This window comes from Melitaea cinxia, chromosome 5, assembly GCF_905220565.1.
Source record: "Melitaea cinxia chromosome 5, ilMelCinx1.1, whole genome shotgun sequence".
Lineage (NCBI taxonomy): Eukaryota > Metazoa > Arthropoda > Insecta > Lepidoptera > Nymphalidae > Melitaea > Melitaea cinxia.
In genome coordinates, this window is record NC_059398.1 from 17,247,391 (window position 1) to 17,261,683 (window position 14,293).

Sequence of the window (14,293 nt, forward strand, 5' to 3'; positions counted from 1 at the left end):
TTAAATGTGACCACATGATAAACGACCACATTATTTTCGAGTTTCCCTCGATTTCTCTGGGATTCCATCATCAGATCCTGGTTTCCTTATCATGGTACCCCACACCAGGGCTATCTCCCCATCTGAGTAATCTCCTCCTTTTTTGAAGTCCGTTAAAAATCTTTTTTAATATAATTTTTAAAGCAATGATTTGTTACTCGTTGAGACCTAATTCTAATATACTTTTTTCACTGTCAAGAAAGTTTATTGTTTTGTTATTTAACAAAAATATGCAAGACCAGAAGAATGGCAAGCGTGTTGCCGACCTTACCCTCGAACCGCCCCCAGGTGCTCTAGTCACCTTACTCACTACAGGAACAGCAGTAGCTATTATTTAGCTGTGATCTTCTGCAAGGTCGATGTAATTCCCCAGTTGGGTTGCTCCAGATTTTGAGCACGAAAAATCCCGCTGTGTACTCAGTTAATTAACTAATTATTTTTTGTTAGACACTAATTAATATGTATTATACGGTGATACATTTCTGTACCTTTATTTTGCGGTCGACATTATTATTTCTCTCGGACTCTAAAACGCCCATTCCTTTAATTAAACGCCATACATTATAATTATGCTTATAGTATTTTTTTTTTATACCATTAGGTCGACAAACAAGCGTACGGCTCACCTGATGGTAAGCGATTACCGTAGCTTATAGACGCCTGCAACACCAGAAGCATCGCAAGCGCGTTGCCGACCCAATCCCCAATCCCCAATCCCCCCCAGGAACTCTGGTCACCTTAATCACCAACAGGAACACAATACTGTTTGAAAACAGTATTATTTAGCTGTGATCTTCTGTAAGGTCCGTCGTAGGGGTGATTTATCACTTAAGACTTCGTATCGACAGTCCTGTAACTATCGCGGAAGCGGTATCGCGTTGACAACACTAGCTTTTTCGAGTTTAGTCCTTAAAAATCGATTTTCATATAAGACCCCAGGTATGGAATAAAAATAGGTAAAAAAACTTTTTAAGTTAAACGGTTTTATGTTAAACATACATTGCAATGTTTAAGATAAATGTACTAAAAACCAAAAAATAATAAAATAGATACAGTCGTGGGAATTATAAACATATGCATAGACTAGACTAAAATAAAACCGTGGGGCACGTCAATTGTCTACAATCGTTGATTAAAATGTTTGTTTTGTAATGTTACACTATAATTAGGCAGTTGTTCAACCGACAAAGATGGACGTGTGATAAGTAGGGCTAGAATGTGGAAACAAGCTAGCAAGCTCGATTATAAGCGAGTTTTAGGGTTTCATAGTGGTGAGCGAGTAGTACTTTTATCATATGTTTTGTCGATTAAAGACAAACTACGAGCAGTGAAACGATTCCTCGCCAGCCAGCAGTGTGAATGTCCAACGATAAACTAGTTGAAACATCTCTTTTATTTACATGGAGTGTATAACTATTGGAATTTCCATGAGCAAGAAAATAGTAAGTAATTTCCTCACCGTCTGCGGGCCAACTGCCTATTTTAACGACGAATTAAACAATTCTTCTATCGCACATCAAGTCGATAATTTGTAGACAATTGACGTGCCCCACGGTTTTATTTTAGTCTAGTCTATGCATATGTTTATAATTCCCACGACTGTATCTATTTTATTATATTTTGGTTTTTAGTACATTTATCTTAAACATTGCAATGTATGTTTAACATAAAACCGTTTAACTTAAAAAGTTTTTTTACCTATTTTTATTTTCTAGTTTTTAGTTTTTATTTCGCATTCTGTTTAATTCATTTAGTGCTTCATTGTTGCAAGGCCCATCTTAAATATTGAGGTTGTATAGTGCACTGTATTCTTCTTGTCAAGCCCTTTTATTTGATACCCATATTGGTGGGATTGATAAAAAATTGTTATCAGACATTTGGTAGCGGCGGCCAGCTTAGATTTCAATTTTGCATAGTAAATTGTATTCTACTTGTTGAGACCTTTCATTTGATACCCATGTTGATGGGATCGATAAAACCTACGTTATCCGCCATTTTGTAGCGGCCGCCATCTTGTATTTTAATTTTTTATAGTATATTGTATTCTGCTTGTTGAGCCCTTTCATTTGATACCCATATTGATGGGATTGATAAAACCTATGTTATCCGCCATTTTGTAGCGGCCGCCATCTTGGATTTCAATTTTTTATAGTATATTGTATTTTGCTTGTTGAGCCCTTTCATTTGATACCCATATTGATGGGATTAATAAAACATAAATTATCCGCCATTTTGTAGCTGCGGCCATCTTGAATTTATAATGATAATGAATAAACATAATTGTATTGTCACCAAAATCCAAAGTGTATACAAAATTTCAGATTAATCGGTTGACAGGAAGAGGGTGAAATTTGAATTACTAAATTTGACCCAAGAATAAAAAATAAAACAAACGGGGTGAGCTAAATAAAACCGTTTAAAAAATATGAGGGGTAAAATCAACAGAACGAATGACTTCGTTACGTTGTTGTTAACGCCATCTATCGAGATGGTGTTACGACGTTTTCTAATAATGCCATCTATCGGCGTAGTAGATGGCGTTATTTGATTCGTTTATTTACCACTTGATATGATGGTATTAGTCTTTTTTTTGAACTAGTAAGCATTTTTGTGCCTATTTAGACAGTCGATCTGAGAGAATAAACTCGAGCTCAGTCGAGCGTCGGAGCTGACACACACTCGTTTTTAATAAAAGTCTGAAGTGGAAGCGAATATTCTCATATATCTTTATAAATTGTTGAAGGAATCTCTCGTAGTAAATATGTAGAACACATGTAATAAATATAATTTACCGTTTCTGTTGTATGATTTCATATGACATGAGGTAATTAAGATATTCATATTCTTTTGATATCAAAATCCTTTTGCTCCCTTTTTAGTTTTTTTTTAGTTGCTTTCGTTCTCTTGGTCTTATATTGCTTTTACATACTTTCGTTTGTAATAAATACGTTTCCTTTGAAGAGTCTTGTAATACACATTAGATATTTTTATTTAATCTTTTCATTTCCTTTTCTTATATATAAAAATAAAAACCTTAAATGACTGTTTGTTCATCTGGCAGCTAAAGTATATAACTAGTCATTCACAAAATTTCCTTCAGCGAGTGTTTCAGGGAATAAGTGTAGTATATTTATAATAGAAACGTTATTGCTGGAATTATATATCTAATTTATTTCTTGTTCAAGAACAAAGGGATCGTTGTGAAGAAAATGAGATTTTTGTTAATTTATCACAAAATAGTTATTATCTCTAGATAGAAAAATCATAGTTCAAATTATGTGTAAACACACTCACACACACACACACACACACACACACACACACACATGGACACACACGTGCGGGCATTAAGCGCAAACATTTATTAAATCGGGCTCCAATGTTCTTTATCCCCAATGACATATTAAAAATAATATTATGTGTTTCAAAGTATAACAAATAGATTGAAAATATGAAATTCATTTATATATCAATTATAAACCGACATTATATACTTTTACGTCAGTAGTTAGAAGTTTTACACCTCAGCCTCACCTTCATACTATAAAAAGTTACAGTTTAGTACACGAATAAAAAAATAAAATGGCAACATTCTTATTAGCCATACAGATGTTTGACGTGGTCTGGGCGTTTTTGCTAGTGTATTGTGTGTGTTTCCGGACCCGATACCCAAACTATATAAAAATTATAACTGCATGTCCGGTTCAGAGTTTTTTTATCGCCATCTATCGGGGAGGTTGAAAAACTTTTCCTTAACTTTGCTGTAATTGATTTCAAGCGACAAAGTTATTTATCATTTTCCGATGAAAGAGATATTTGAATGTAATATTAATTTTAAACATTCTTAATAATAAATAATGAAATAAAAATAAAGAGCTATAAGGAAATCTGAGGCTTTACGCGTAGAAATTTTAACAACAATCTCTTTGAAATAACAAAATATGTAAGTAGTGAGAATATCCCGTGAGCATCTCACTGAGTAAGGAACTTATTTTAATAAACAGCATACATATGTATGGATTGATAAATGAATAAAAGAAGAAGGTAAGCAGCTACTTCTTCAACACTGTTCCACTAGGGGTTGGCCAGTTATAATAGTTGGCTGTTGGCTGTTGGCTGTTGGGTTGGCTTTAGTGCTTTCCTGGGCACGAGGGGGAAACTCAGAAGAAAAATCTGTCGGTATCGTATACTATAATTATTTTAAGATACTAACGAAAGAAGCTGTGTGGTGTCCTTCTCGATCTTGAAAAGTTTCCTGGCGCTGTAGTCGCTGAATTTCTGGATGGCTCTGGTGATGTCCTGCTTTTTGTCGATGTCGGCCTGGTCCGCGCTCTGCCAGGACTCGATGTAGACCAGGGAGACTCGCGTGTTGAGGGTTCGAAAATACTGTGGGATATATCGAATTATTAAAATCTAAACATATTTCATCCAGGTATTTCATATAACGAGTTAGATTGTGTTTTAAGATAAGTAATGGCCTATTATTTTTGTAAATTAATGTTTGAATGTTAATTACAGTTCAATGTATAAGTCATTATAAGAAAATCTGTCACAAATTGTAATGAAAGTTTAATAGATTATACTCAATAATTCGGCAAAGTAGTTAATAAGTCTGCTCACGAATTCGTCATGGTCTACGCTATCAAACCTTAAGACATAATCAACAATAGTAAATACACTATGGTACTCACGAACAATACAATTACCCAAAACATGATAAAAAAAGTTCGTAAGCTCATAACCTTCTGTTACAGTACTTGACTTGCAGTCGTCATTATTTTATCTTAACCATCCAATATTACGAAATTTTTAAGTAGAGTTTCTTCGACTCAATATTAATACTTATCAGGTAAAAACTGTCGGCCAGTTTCAATACTCTATCTAGTTTTGGTTTTGCTTACGAGTGATAGAATTTTGGTACAATTTGTATGAAGTTAACGTCAAAATTTTATCTCTAGTAAGCAGATTTGGAGGTAGGTGGAGTATAAAAACTGGTTGTAAACTGTCCGAGAAAAAGATTAATATTGATTTGATATAAATAATCGATCTGGAGACATGTGGGCTTAAATCGGTGTCTTCTCGTATTGCGACTACCCGATTTCGCACTTGTAACATTAACAATGATGGCAAAATTTACCTCCGTATTTTAATAATATTGTAGCCACTGTTTTATTGCTTGAAAACACGGATAAAAAATATTTTCTAAAAACGAATCCTAGCTAGATCGATTTATTCTAACACTAAATTTACCCTAAACACTAAGTTTCATGAAAACCGTTGGAGCTGTTTCCGAGATTCAGAATATACTCGTATATATACAAGAATTGCTCATTTACTTATAGATAGCGGTGTGCCGTATGTTAAATCGCGCTGTCAAGATGATTTCACAGATGTAAAAAATAATAATTAATAAAAAAACAAAAAACCCGCCTGCGTGAAGAACAACTAATAGAAAATCAACTGAAAAAGGTGGAACAAGATAAAAATTCAATATGCACACAAAGTCAGCGAAATAAATTGAAACAATATCAAACATTTTGTGCTGTACATTTAAAATAGATTAATACGGTAGTCCTTCGAAACTTTATGCAACGTCGTAGATAACATGCAGTTCTCTATTCTATAATAAGTGATCATTTTATTATCATTAGTCATCAATTGATCAGGTGCTTAGACAATTTAAAAATGTCAGTGCAACATCACGCGCATTCCTTGCCCGTTGTCGATCCCATTCCCATTGTCAACATAAAGAATCCCAAGGAACTCCGGCTACCTCTTTTATCTGAGGAACAAAACGCTTCTTGAGAGCACTATTCTCTTTCCATGGTCTTCCTTAAGATTGAGATTAATTCCATTTGGGCTACTTTAGATTCTAAGTACGACATTTCCTGCTGCACACTATTTTAAATTTTGGAAATGTAGTTGTATTGTCCCTCATTTTGATACAACAAATTTTCGAGAATTTTTAAGTATACTTTTAATTCAGCATCTGTCCTTCTCAAAGTGTGGAGCAGTCCGACTGGGGAAGTACCTCGACCCCACAGATGATCACAGCAAAATAATAATATTTTCAAGCATTCTTGTCTTCCTGTGGTAAGTATGGTCACCAGAGTTCCTGGGTGATCTCTGGGGTAAGGTCGGCCACACGTTTGCGATGCTTCTGGTGTTGCAGGTGTCTATAGGCTACGGTAATTGCTTACCATTAGGTGAGCCGAACGCTTATTTGCTGACCTAGTTGTACATAAAAAGAAATAACAATTGAAATATCGATCTCTTTAAGTATTCGTCTATACCGCCGCTCCGCCTGCGTTCTAAGAACACGTGTAGTTTCTATTAAAGTTATGAAGTTCTGACGATAAGCCGGCTGAAGCATTACAAATTTCAGGTAGATATTGTACCACTAATGTATGAAGTTCGTTCCTCGTTAGCGTGCGATACTAAGAACAAAGTTTGCGGAGCCCGTATCAAGTTACTCGTATTATTTTTCCACAATGGAATTGAAAATGTGGATTGTGAAACAAAACGTGTCTTTAAAAAAACCTCCGTACGTTTCATTAATATAAGGCTTTCGATATATTTCTGATAGATTAACAATATTAAAGCGATGTAATTTTATCAACTAATTTCATGAAATAATTAAGTCACAGTTTAAAATGTACAAGAAAATATTAATTGAAATTTTTTTAGACAGATACTACAAAACATTACAACTACGATTTTTTTTTATACACGAACGTGAAGTCGCACCAGGGAAGCCTGCAGGCAGAGTACTTTTAGTTAAATTTAGTAAGGTTTTTCGTGTAATACGGTCTGACTTTACAATAGACGTTAAAAACTCCATTTTTGAAGTCAAATAAAAATGTTTTTTTTTCTTTACCTTTGAATTTAATTTTAAAAGTTTTTGTTGCTACTGTGATGTACGCGACCTAATACCAGTGCTTTGCGAGTTTGATTCTTGTTCGGTTTGGAAGTCAGTAATTTTTGAATGTGTTTAACTGTATTAATATTAGCATCTCTAGGGAACTTTTGAGCGTTTTGTTTTGCTAACTTTTATTTAATTGGTATAAGCTTATAAGGCTTATTTTATTTATTACGCCCTGAGCTGATTCACCCTCTTTTATAAACAGGCTAATAATGTAAAAATAATTTTTAAAATTACCCCAACGGATCCCGACATTAGAAATTTAAAAAAAAAAACCGTTTGTAACATTAATATACAAAATAATGTGAAATAAATTTCGCGTTATCTAATCTTACTGCAGAGACCAGTTTATTCTGTTTTTTTTTTCATTAGTTAGTCGCAGGCAGAAAAACAATTCTATTTATATCTATATTAATACTAGCTGACTCCGCAAACTTTGTTTTGCCACATATATTATTAACCCCCTTAACCCCCCCCTCTTGTAACTTCGGGGTATGAACAATAGATGTTAGACGATTCTCAGACCTAGCCGATATGCACACAAAATTTCATAAAAATCGGTCCAGCCGTTTCGGAGGAGTATGATAACTAACATTGTGTTACGAGAATTTTATATATAAGATTGTAAAGCGGAAACACTTACTTGTCTGTTTATAATATTAGTATAGAAAATTGAAAATGTTCTGAAATATTAAAGATTTACGATTATTAACTAAAAATATGATATGCTTCGCGGTTTCACATGCGTTAATTTAAGAAATAAAATAACCTATAGCATTCATCGATACATAGGTTATCCAACATAAAAATAATTTTTCAATTCGAACCAGTTGGTACTGATTAGCGCGCTTAAACAAACAAGTAAATAAACTAACGTTCAGATTTAAAATAATAGTCTAAAAAGGAGCTACAAAAGATAGCCGTGTGGTGTCGGCTGAGCTGTGGGGTCCGAGGGATAAAACTGGCTCAAAATCAGCAGGGTCCTGGAGAAGGAAAACTTCATTTCAAACCCGGAATGGGGTTTCCGTCAAGCATGCGTGACATAGCTCTAAAATGCGAAAGACTCCTGCAGCCGAATTGGCTCCACACGTATCGACTCGTCGTTCCTGTGGGCCTACCCAGTGAGGTCGAGAGGGTGGCGCAGAGCTTAGGCAAATCTGCGTTTTCCTGAACAGTGGCCTAGGCGACACAGTGTCTGTCTGACACTGTCTAAATCGTCTCCGATAGACGAACTAAGGCCAATGACAAAAGATTTTATTTCTCTTTGAGTATCCATAATAAATAATAATTAATATCCAAATATTTTTGCTTTCAAGATTATTAAGATCGGTAATTTTAATGTATGTTCATAACGTAAGCCATAAAAGTACAGCAAAGAGCCACTAAAACGAAACCGTTAAGTTTAAAAATGCCTCATAATAGTTTGATGGTTCGTTGAGAACGATCCGCAGAAGCAAACAAAATGGGAAGCATTTGGCTGTTATGTGCGTAATAGGTCGCTATAGTTGTGGAGTAAATGTTGGTTGTTAACTCGTGTCCATAAAGCCTCTTGTGTGAATGATGCGGAGGGGACGGTTGCGTTATGGGACTTCTTTGTCAGGAACTATGAGTCTTAGCTGCGTGTTTGTGAAAGGGGTGAGGAGGGGGGAAGGGCTGAGATTGAAATGTTTGCTCGTGTGTTGGAAAATATATCGTTTTAGACATTTTTTTTAAATTATTTTTTTTCTTAAATATCTTTGTACTGTCTAATTCATGTTTAATAATTTAAGTTTTGATTTTAGTAATGTATAAGGTTTGTATAGTGCCATTCAATTCTAAGTATTTATGTATTTTAATATTATCTAAATAAATTGGTCAATATTTCAAGAAGTCAGCTACAGAAAACTTCACGAATCATTTTCCATTATTTGGTTTACTCTTATAGTTACGTCTTATTTATCTGTTATCTGTTATATTGTTTAAATGCATCGTTTTCACGATAAGATATACTTTTGGACTGATTTAAAGTTTCTTAAACTTCTACATAAGTCATTAATGTAGTAACGTAATTCTTTGTCCAAATAGCGTTTGTATTATATCTTACATGCAGAAGTAATATGCAATTCGTGGCTATGCAATGAAAAGAAAAACAAAAAACTGAGTTACTAAAATAGCCGTTAAAAAACGAGTGTGCTTTAGACCACATGACTGAAGTAAAACTTCTTCAACTCCATCTAACTTATATCTTCCTCTCAACTTCCATTCGCCTCGCCTGATCACACTTTTCGTAACGCTCTCGTCACGCATTCACCAGCTTACTCGGCAAGTCGAGCGTGCGTAAATAAGTTTTACCTTACGAAAAAACTCTTAATTATAGTTTTAAATCAGCAAATTATATAACTTACCAAATCAGCAATGTTGGCGACTTGTATCGCGTCGTGGACTACTTCAGACCTGGTGCTGCCGTTCCTCCTGTCGAACATCGCCTTGTCTATCACGAGCGCGGTCTCGATGTACTTCGTGGTCTCTCTTACGTCTCGCCTCAGTCTCTTGAGCGATCTGAGATTCGTCTGCCACCATTCCACTGATTCTCCCCTGTGAAAAGAATGGTCATTTTAAGCGATTCCTATTTCAGATTTATTTATTTATTTAGCTTAATACATTTGCATTACATTTCTTTATTTTTCATCATGACATCTAAACTGGGCATAGCCTGTATCTTAGATGTCAGTCTCCTTCGTTACATATTTAAAGCAAAAATTTACATTGCGTGCTCATCACAAGTACACTATTTGTGATAACATGTTAACAAATAACAATAATTAATGTGAGGGTAGAGTAACAATTACAATATGTTCAATCGAAAATGTATAGTTTGACAACGATAACTATGAACTTAAGCACGTTTCTATGTATTATTTATTTCAATTTATTTTTTAGATATACTTACTATGTATTTCTTACAGATTTTCCATTTATATTTATATATTATGTATACTATTGTATGTTACGAATTAAAAGGTTTGTAAGCAAAACAATATTTTTGTTTAATATATGAATCAGTTGTTAATATTTATAACGAGGTAAATCTTATATATAAAATTCTCGTGTCACAAGGTTAGTTAAAATAGTCCTCCAAGACGGCTGAACCGATTTTTATGAAATTTTGTGTGCATATCGGGTAAATCTGAGAATCGGCCAACATCTGTTTTTCATACCCCTAAGTTATAAGGATGGGGGATTAAGGGGGTTAATAACATATATGGTAAAACAACGTTTGCGGGGTCAGCTATATATATAATATTAGTGAAACATCATACAGGGCTAAATCATAACACAAGGCAATCAAAAAATATAAATTTGATTTACTTAAGAAGATATGACATGGTAACGTGAAGCTACAATTGGATTTGTAATATAAAATCTGGCGATTAAAAAAAAAAGAAACGGAAAGAGAACGGTTGTTCGTTTAATAATTATTATTTATCAATGCATCTGACGATTATAACATTCGTTATCTATACAAATAAATAAAATCGGAGTGTCTTTTTGTAATATTAAAATAACCGCTTTTTACTAAATGCACATGAATGTACACACGTAACATATACCAAAACAACATTTTTTACAATGTTTAGCTATCTGTCTGTTTGTTCCGGCTAATCTCTGAAACTGCTGGACCAATTTTGATGGGACTTTCACTGGCAGATAGCTGATGTAATAAGGAGTAAATTAGACTACTTTTATTTTGGAAACTTATTAATTAATCTGAGAACTGAACTATAACTTTTTTGTTATGTAACGTAAAAGTAAGTAATAAAATATAAAAAGTGTGACAAAAACACACACATTTTATATTTTATGATTATTTTTAGAACTTTTTAACACAAACGCCTGAAAGTAAAGTCCTTTTCCATATTTTGCAAGACAGCTTAGTCGCAGTATTGGCTGCTGTGCAGTCACGGATGATCTTGATTATGATAAAACATTTGTATAAACCATACGGTTTTTCATGGTCTGGGATTTATTTGATTTGTGTGCTCGGATGTCCATCCTACCTCCTACTTATCTACTTGCAATAAAAAGGCCATTGCCCTGCAGGATATTTTAAGGCCTTTAAATTGTGTCATTATTTAATAAATTATATTTAAATGATCTATCCCTAAATTAGAAAAAAATAAATGAGTTTTCATCGCAAGCTTACCCCAGCATCCTTAATTCTGGATCTTAATCGACTTTATCTTCGGTCAAGTACCTCATTAACGAAACAAGGAAACTCGAACGCTTTTCGAGAACCTTCGAGATTTTTCTATTGAGCCAATTCGTAGCCTTGCTCCTTTGGAGCCGGTTTCCAATTTTAAGATTTAATAATATTTATTTCAAATTATTGAAAAAACAATTGGAGATCACAATTCTAGTAATTGCTTTGTATGAAAGTATTTCGTTTTACAAACTCTTATAAATTTAATAAATGCTTAAAATATAATACAGTTGGGACAAGCTATTGTTGTTAGATTTATATTTTCCAAAGTTGTAAACAGATTCTAATAAATAGCCTGAATAAAATCATAAAGAGGCCTCCTCCCTCCTCCTCCTTACCTCCTTATCTTACCTAAGAAAGGGGTAGAATAAACTAAAAGATGAAATTATAATTATTTTACACTAGCAACCCGCCCCAGCTTCGCACGGGTGCAATGCTGATACTAAATATACTACAGAATATCTTTATTTATAGTGTGAAGCTAGCTTATAGCATGGTTATTAACATAATAACAACAACATTCAAATATTTGTCGTTAGATTACACGTTGTTACAGAATGCGTTGAAGAAATAAATGTTCACTGCTTGTTCCCTGTAGGTGATAACATGATAATATGTCGTCCTACATGTTGACCCGACTTCTTAATAATATTTGTGACAAATTTGAAGTAAATCCATGCAGTACTTTTTGAGTTTATCCCGGAAATATATACAGACAAACAGACAAACAGACAAATATTCTAAAAACTATATTTTTGGCTTTGGTATCGATTGTAGATTACACCCCAAGTATTCTTTTAAAAAAAAATATTCAATGTACAGTTTTGACTTTCCAACCATTTTATTATATGTATAGATATGTACAGATATTCAAAATACCAAATGAATAAAATGCTCAAAAACGACTGAATTAATTTGGTTATTCTTTTATGATTTTTTTTACTTTAGAAGTACCTTGACTTTAAAACAGATCACAGCTAAATAATACTGCTTCCAAGCGGTGTTGGGTTCCTGTGGTAAGGTGACCAGGAGCTCCTGCGGTTATTTGTGGTAGGGATGCCAACGCCCTTGCGATTCGTTTGGTGTTGCAAGCGCTTATAAGCTACGGCAATCGATTACCATCAGGTGAGCTTTACGCTTGCTTGCCGTACCAGTTGTATAAAAAAATAAAAGGATTTTACAGTATGAAAAGTTAAGAAAAGTGTGCATAGAGTTGAAAATTTCCAGAAAACCTACAGTTATTTAAATATCACGTGTTTGACTGTTCGCAAAACGGGTCAAAGTTGGGACAGTTGTTTTAAAACATAATAAAATTAAAATATCAACGCAAATTAATATATTAAACATATGATTTCTTTGTAAGTAATATTATTTTATATAAATAGCATTATAAAGATTTTGTTTGTCGCAAGTTAATATTGAGAAAAAATTTAATCAAGTCGAAATCAAGATGAACGGTAAACTCATAAAAATATAACGAGGTACATTTGAATTCCTTACTGATGACATTTTTGATTTATTAAAAAGTTTCATCATCATTTAATATCTCGTGTTTATTTTAATGAAGAAATGTGAACGTGATATTTATTCATCTTTAACTTATTCTATATTTAAGATTTACGTGAACATCAGTACACAGAATACAACTGAATAGGTGTTTTTTTTATTTCTTTTTTTAAACACAACCTCCAGTAGCGCTTAAGTTGCCAGTTGTGTTAAAGCGCCATGCTTATCTTTCAGTCAGTCAGTTCAGCCTATCGCAGTCCACTGCTGGACATAGACCTGCCCAATTTATACAAAATAAAATTAAATGTACAGAAAAAAATATATATAAATATTCCTAACAGATAAACACCGCCAGTGTTCCGTCACACAAGTCTTAGTAGACGTATAAAGTCGACTGTTCTGAGGATTAGTAGTTTGTTAATAATTAATTGACTGGAAGATAAGCATCGATCAATGATCTACGTAAGATTGCCGGTGGTGTCTGGATGAGGATTGCGGAAAACCGGGATGTTTGGCGCGAACTTGGGGAGGCCTATGACCAGCATTGGACTGCTATAGGCTAAAGTGATGATGATGATGATAATGACTAATACGGTGCAAAATAATAGCAGATTTATGTATATGTTGACGGAATACCAGAAGGAAATTGCAATATCGCTTTTACATCCAAGCTTTACCTTTTTTAGTAAAGGCATGTTGACAGACCATTATTATAGTATTATACATATAGTACAAGTTACACCGACAACATAATTAGATAAAACTCAAAATCTACTAGACAGATCTTACTCAAATTTTAAAGCGATCTCACGACTAGCTTCCGATTAAAAAAAGGATCATCATCAAAATTGGCAGACCGGGTAAAAACTTAATAATAATAATAAATATCTACACAATAGACACACGGTCGTCTGTTCCTAAAGTAAGCAACTTAATGCTTTAGTTACAGGTAACAGCCGACTGGTACATAGCTACATTTTTTTTTCGATACTTATAAATAATACATACTTATAAAAATATATAAATAAATATTTATTATAAAACCCTCGGAGCAGAAAGCAGGGTCACAACAAAAAGCGCCAACGGGCTAGTCAATGTCAAGTCACAACTTATGAAGCGATAAACATAAAAAAGGTATGCAATCAAACTGAGAACTCCCCCTTTTTTAAGTCGATTTAAATACCCTCAAATCTATACTCCATTTGTTTATACTTTCACCCCAATGTCGTTGTTTGTTCATGTTGAACAATATATTATCTTTAATGGGTTAAAAGAGTTATGGGCGTGTTAAGGACACGGTCATCGCATTTAAATACCCTCTAAAATTTTCAGTAATAGATCTCCCCTGCGGTAGCATTCATTAGAAAGTTCGACGTATATCTGATTTACTGACGTGTTTTTCAATTTTTTTTTGCGTATAGCCTAGCGTATACCTTACTAATACTTTTTTTTTGTTTACGCATACATAAATAGACACACACATGAATCTATACGTCCACACATACATGATTTATGCTCTGCTAGAGATACGGAATGTTATCTAGGGAAATGTATCTCGTGAGGTCTCGTCCAAATTTTACGAGATT

The 14,293-nt window shown here is 33.8% G+C and overlaps 1 protein-coding gene across 1 annotated transcript in view; it reads right to left on the reverse strand.

Moving 5' to 3' along the window:
- LOC123653898 (disintegrin and metalloproteinase domain-containing protein 11) overlaps positions 1-14,293 on the reverse strand; it is a 272,141-nt gene that overhangs the window by 42,675 nt on the left and 215,173 nt on the right. The window contains exons 10-11 of the mRNA XM_045589876.1: positions 9,346-9,535; positions 4,253-4,425 (exon numbers count right to left, since the gene is read on the reverse strand). Coding sequence (XP_045445832.1) covers positions 4,253-4,425; positions 9,346-9,535 — 363 coding nt within the window. The remainder of the gene's footprint in view (positions 1-4,252; positions 4,426-9,345; positions 9,536-14,293) is intronic.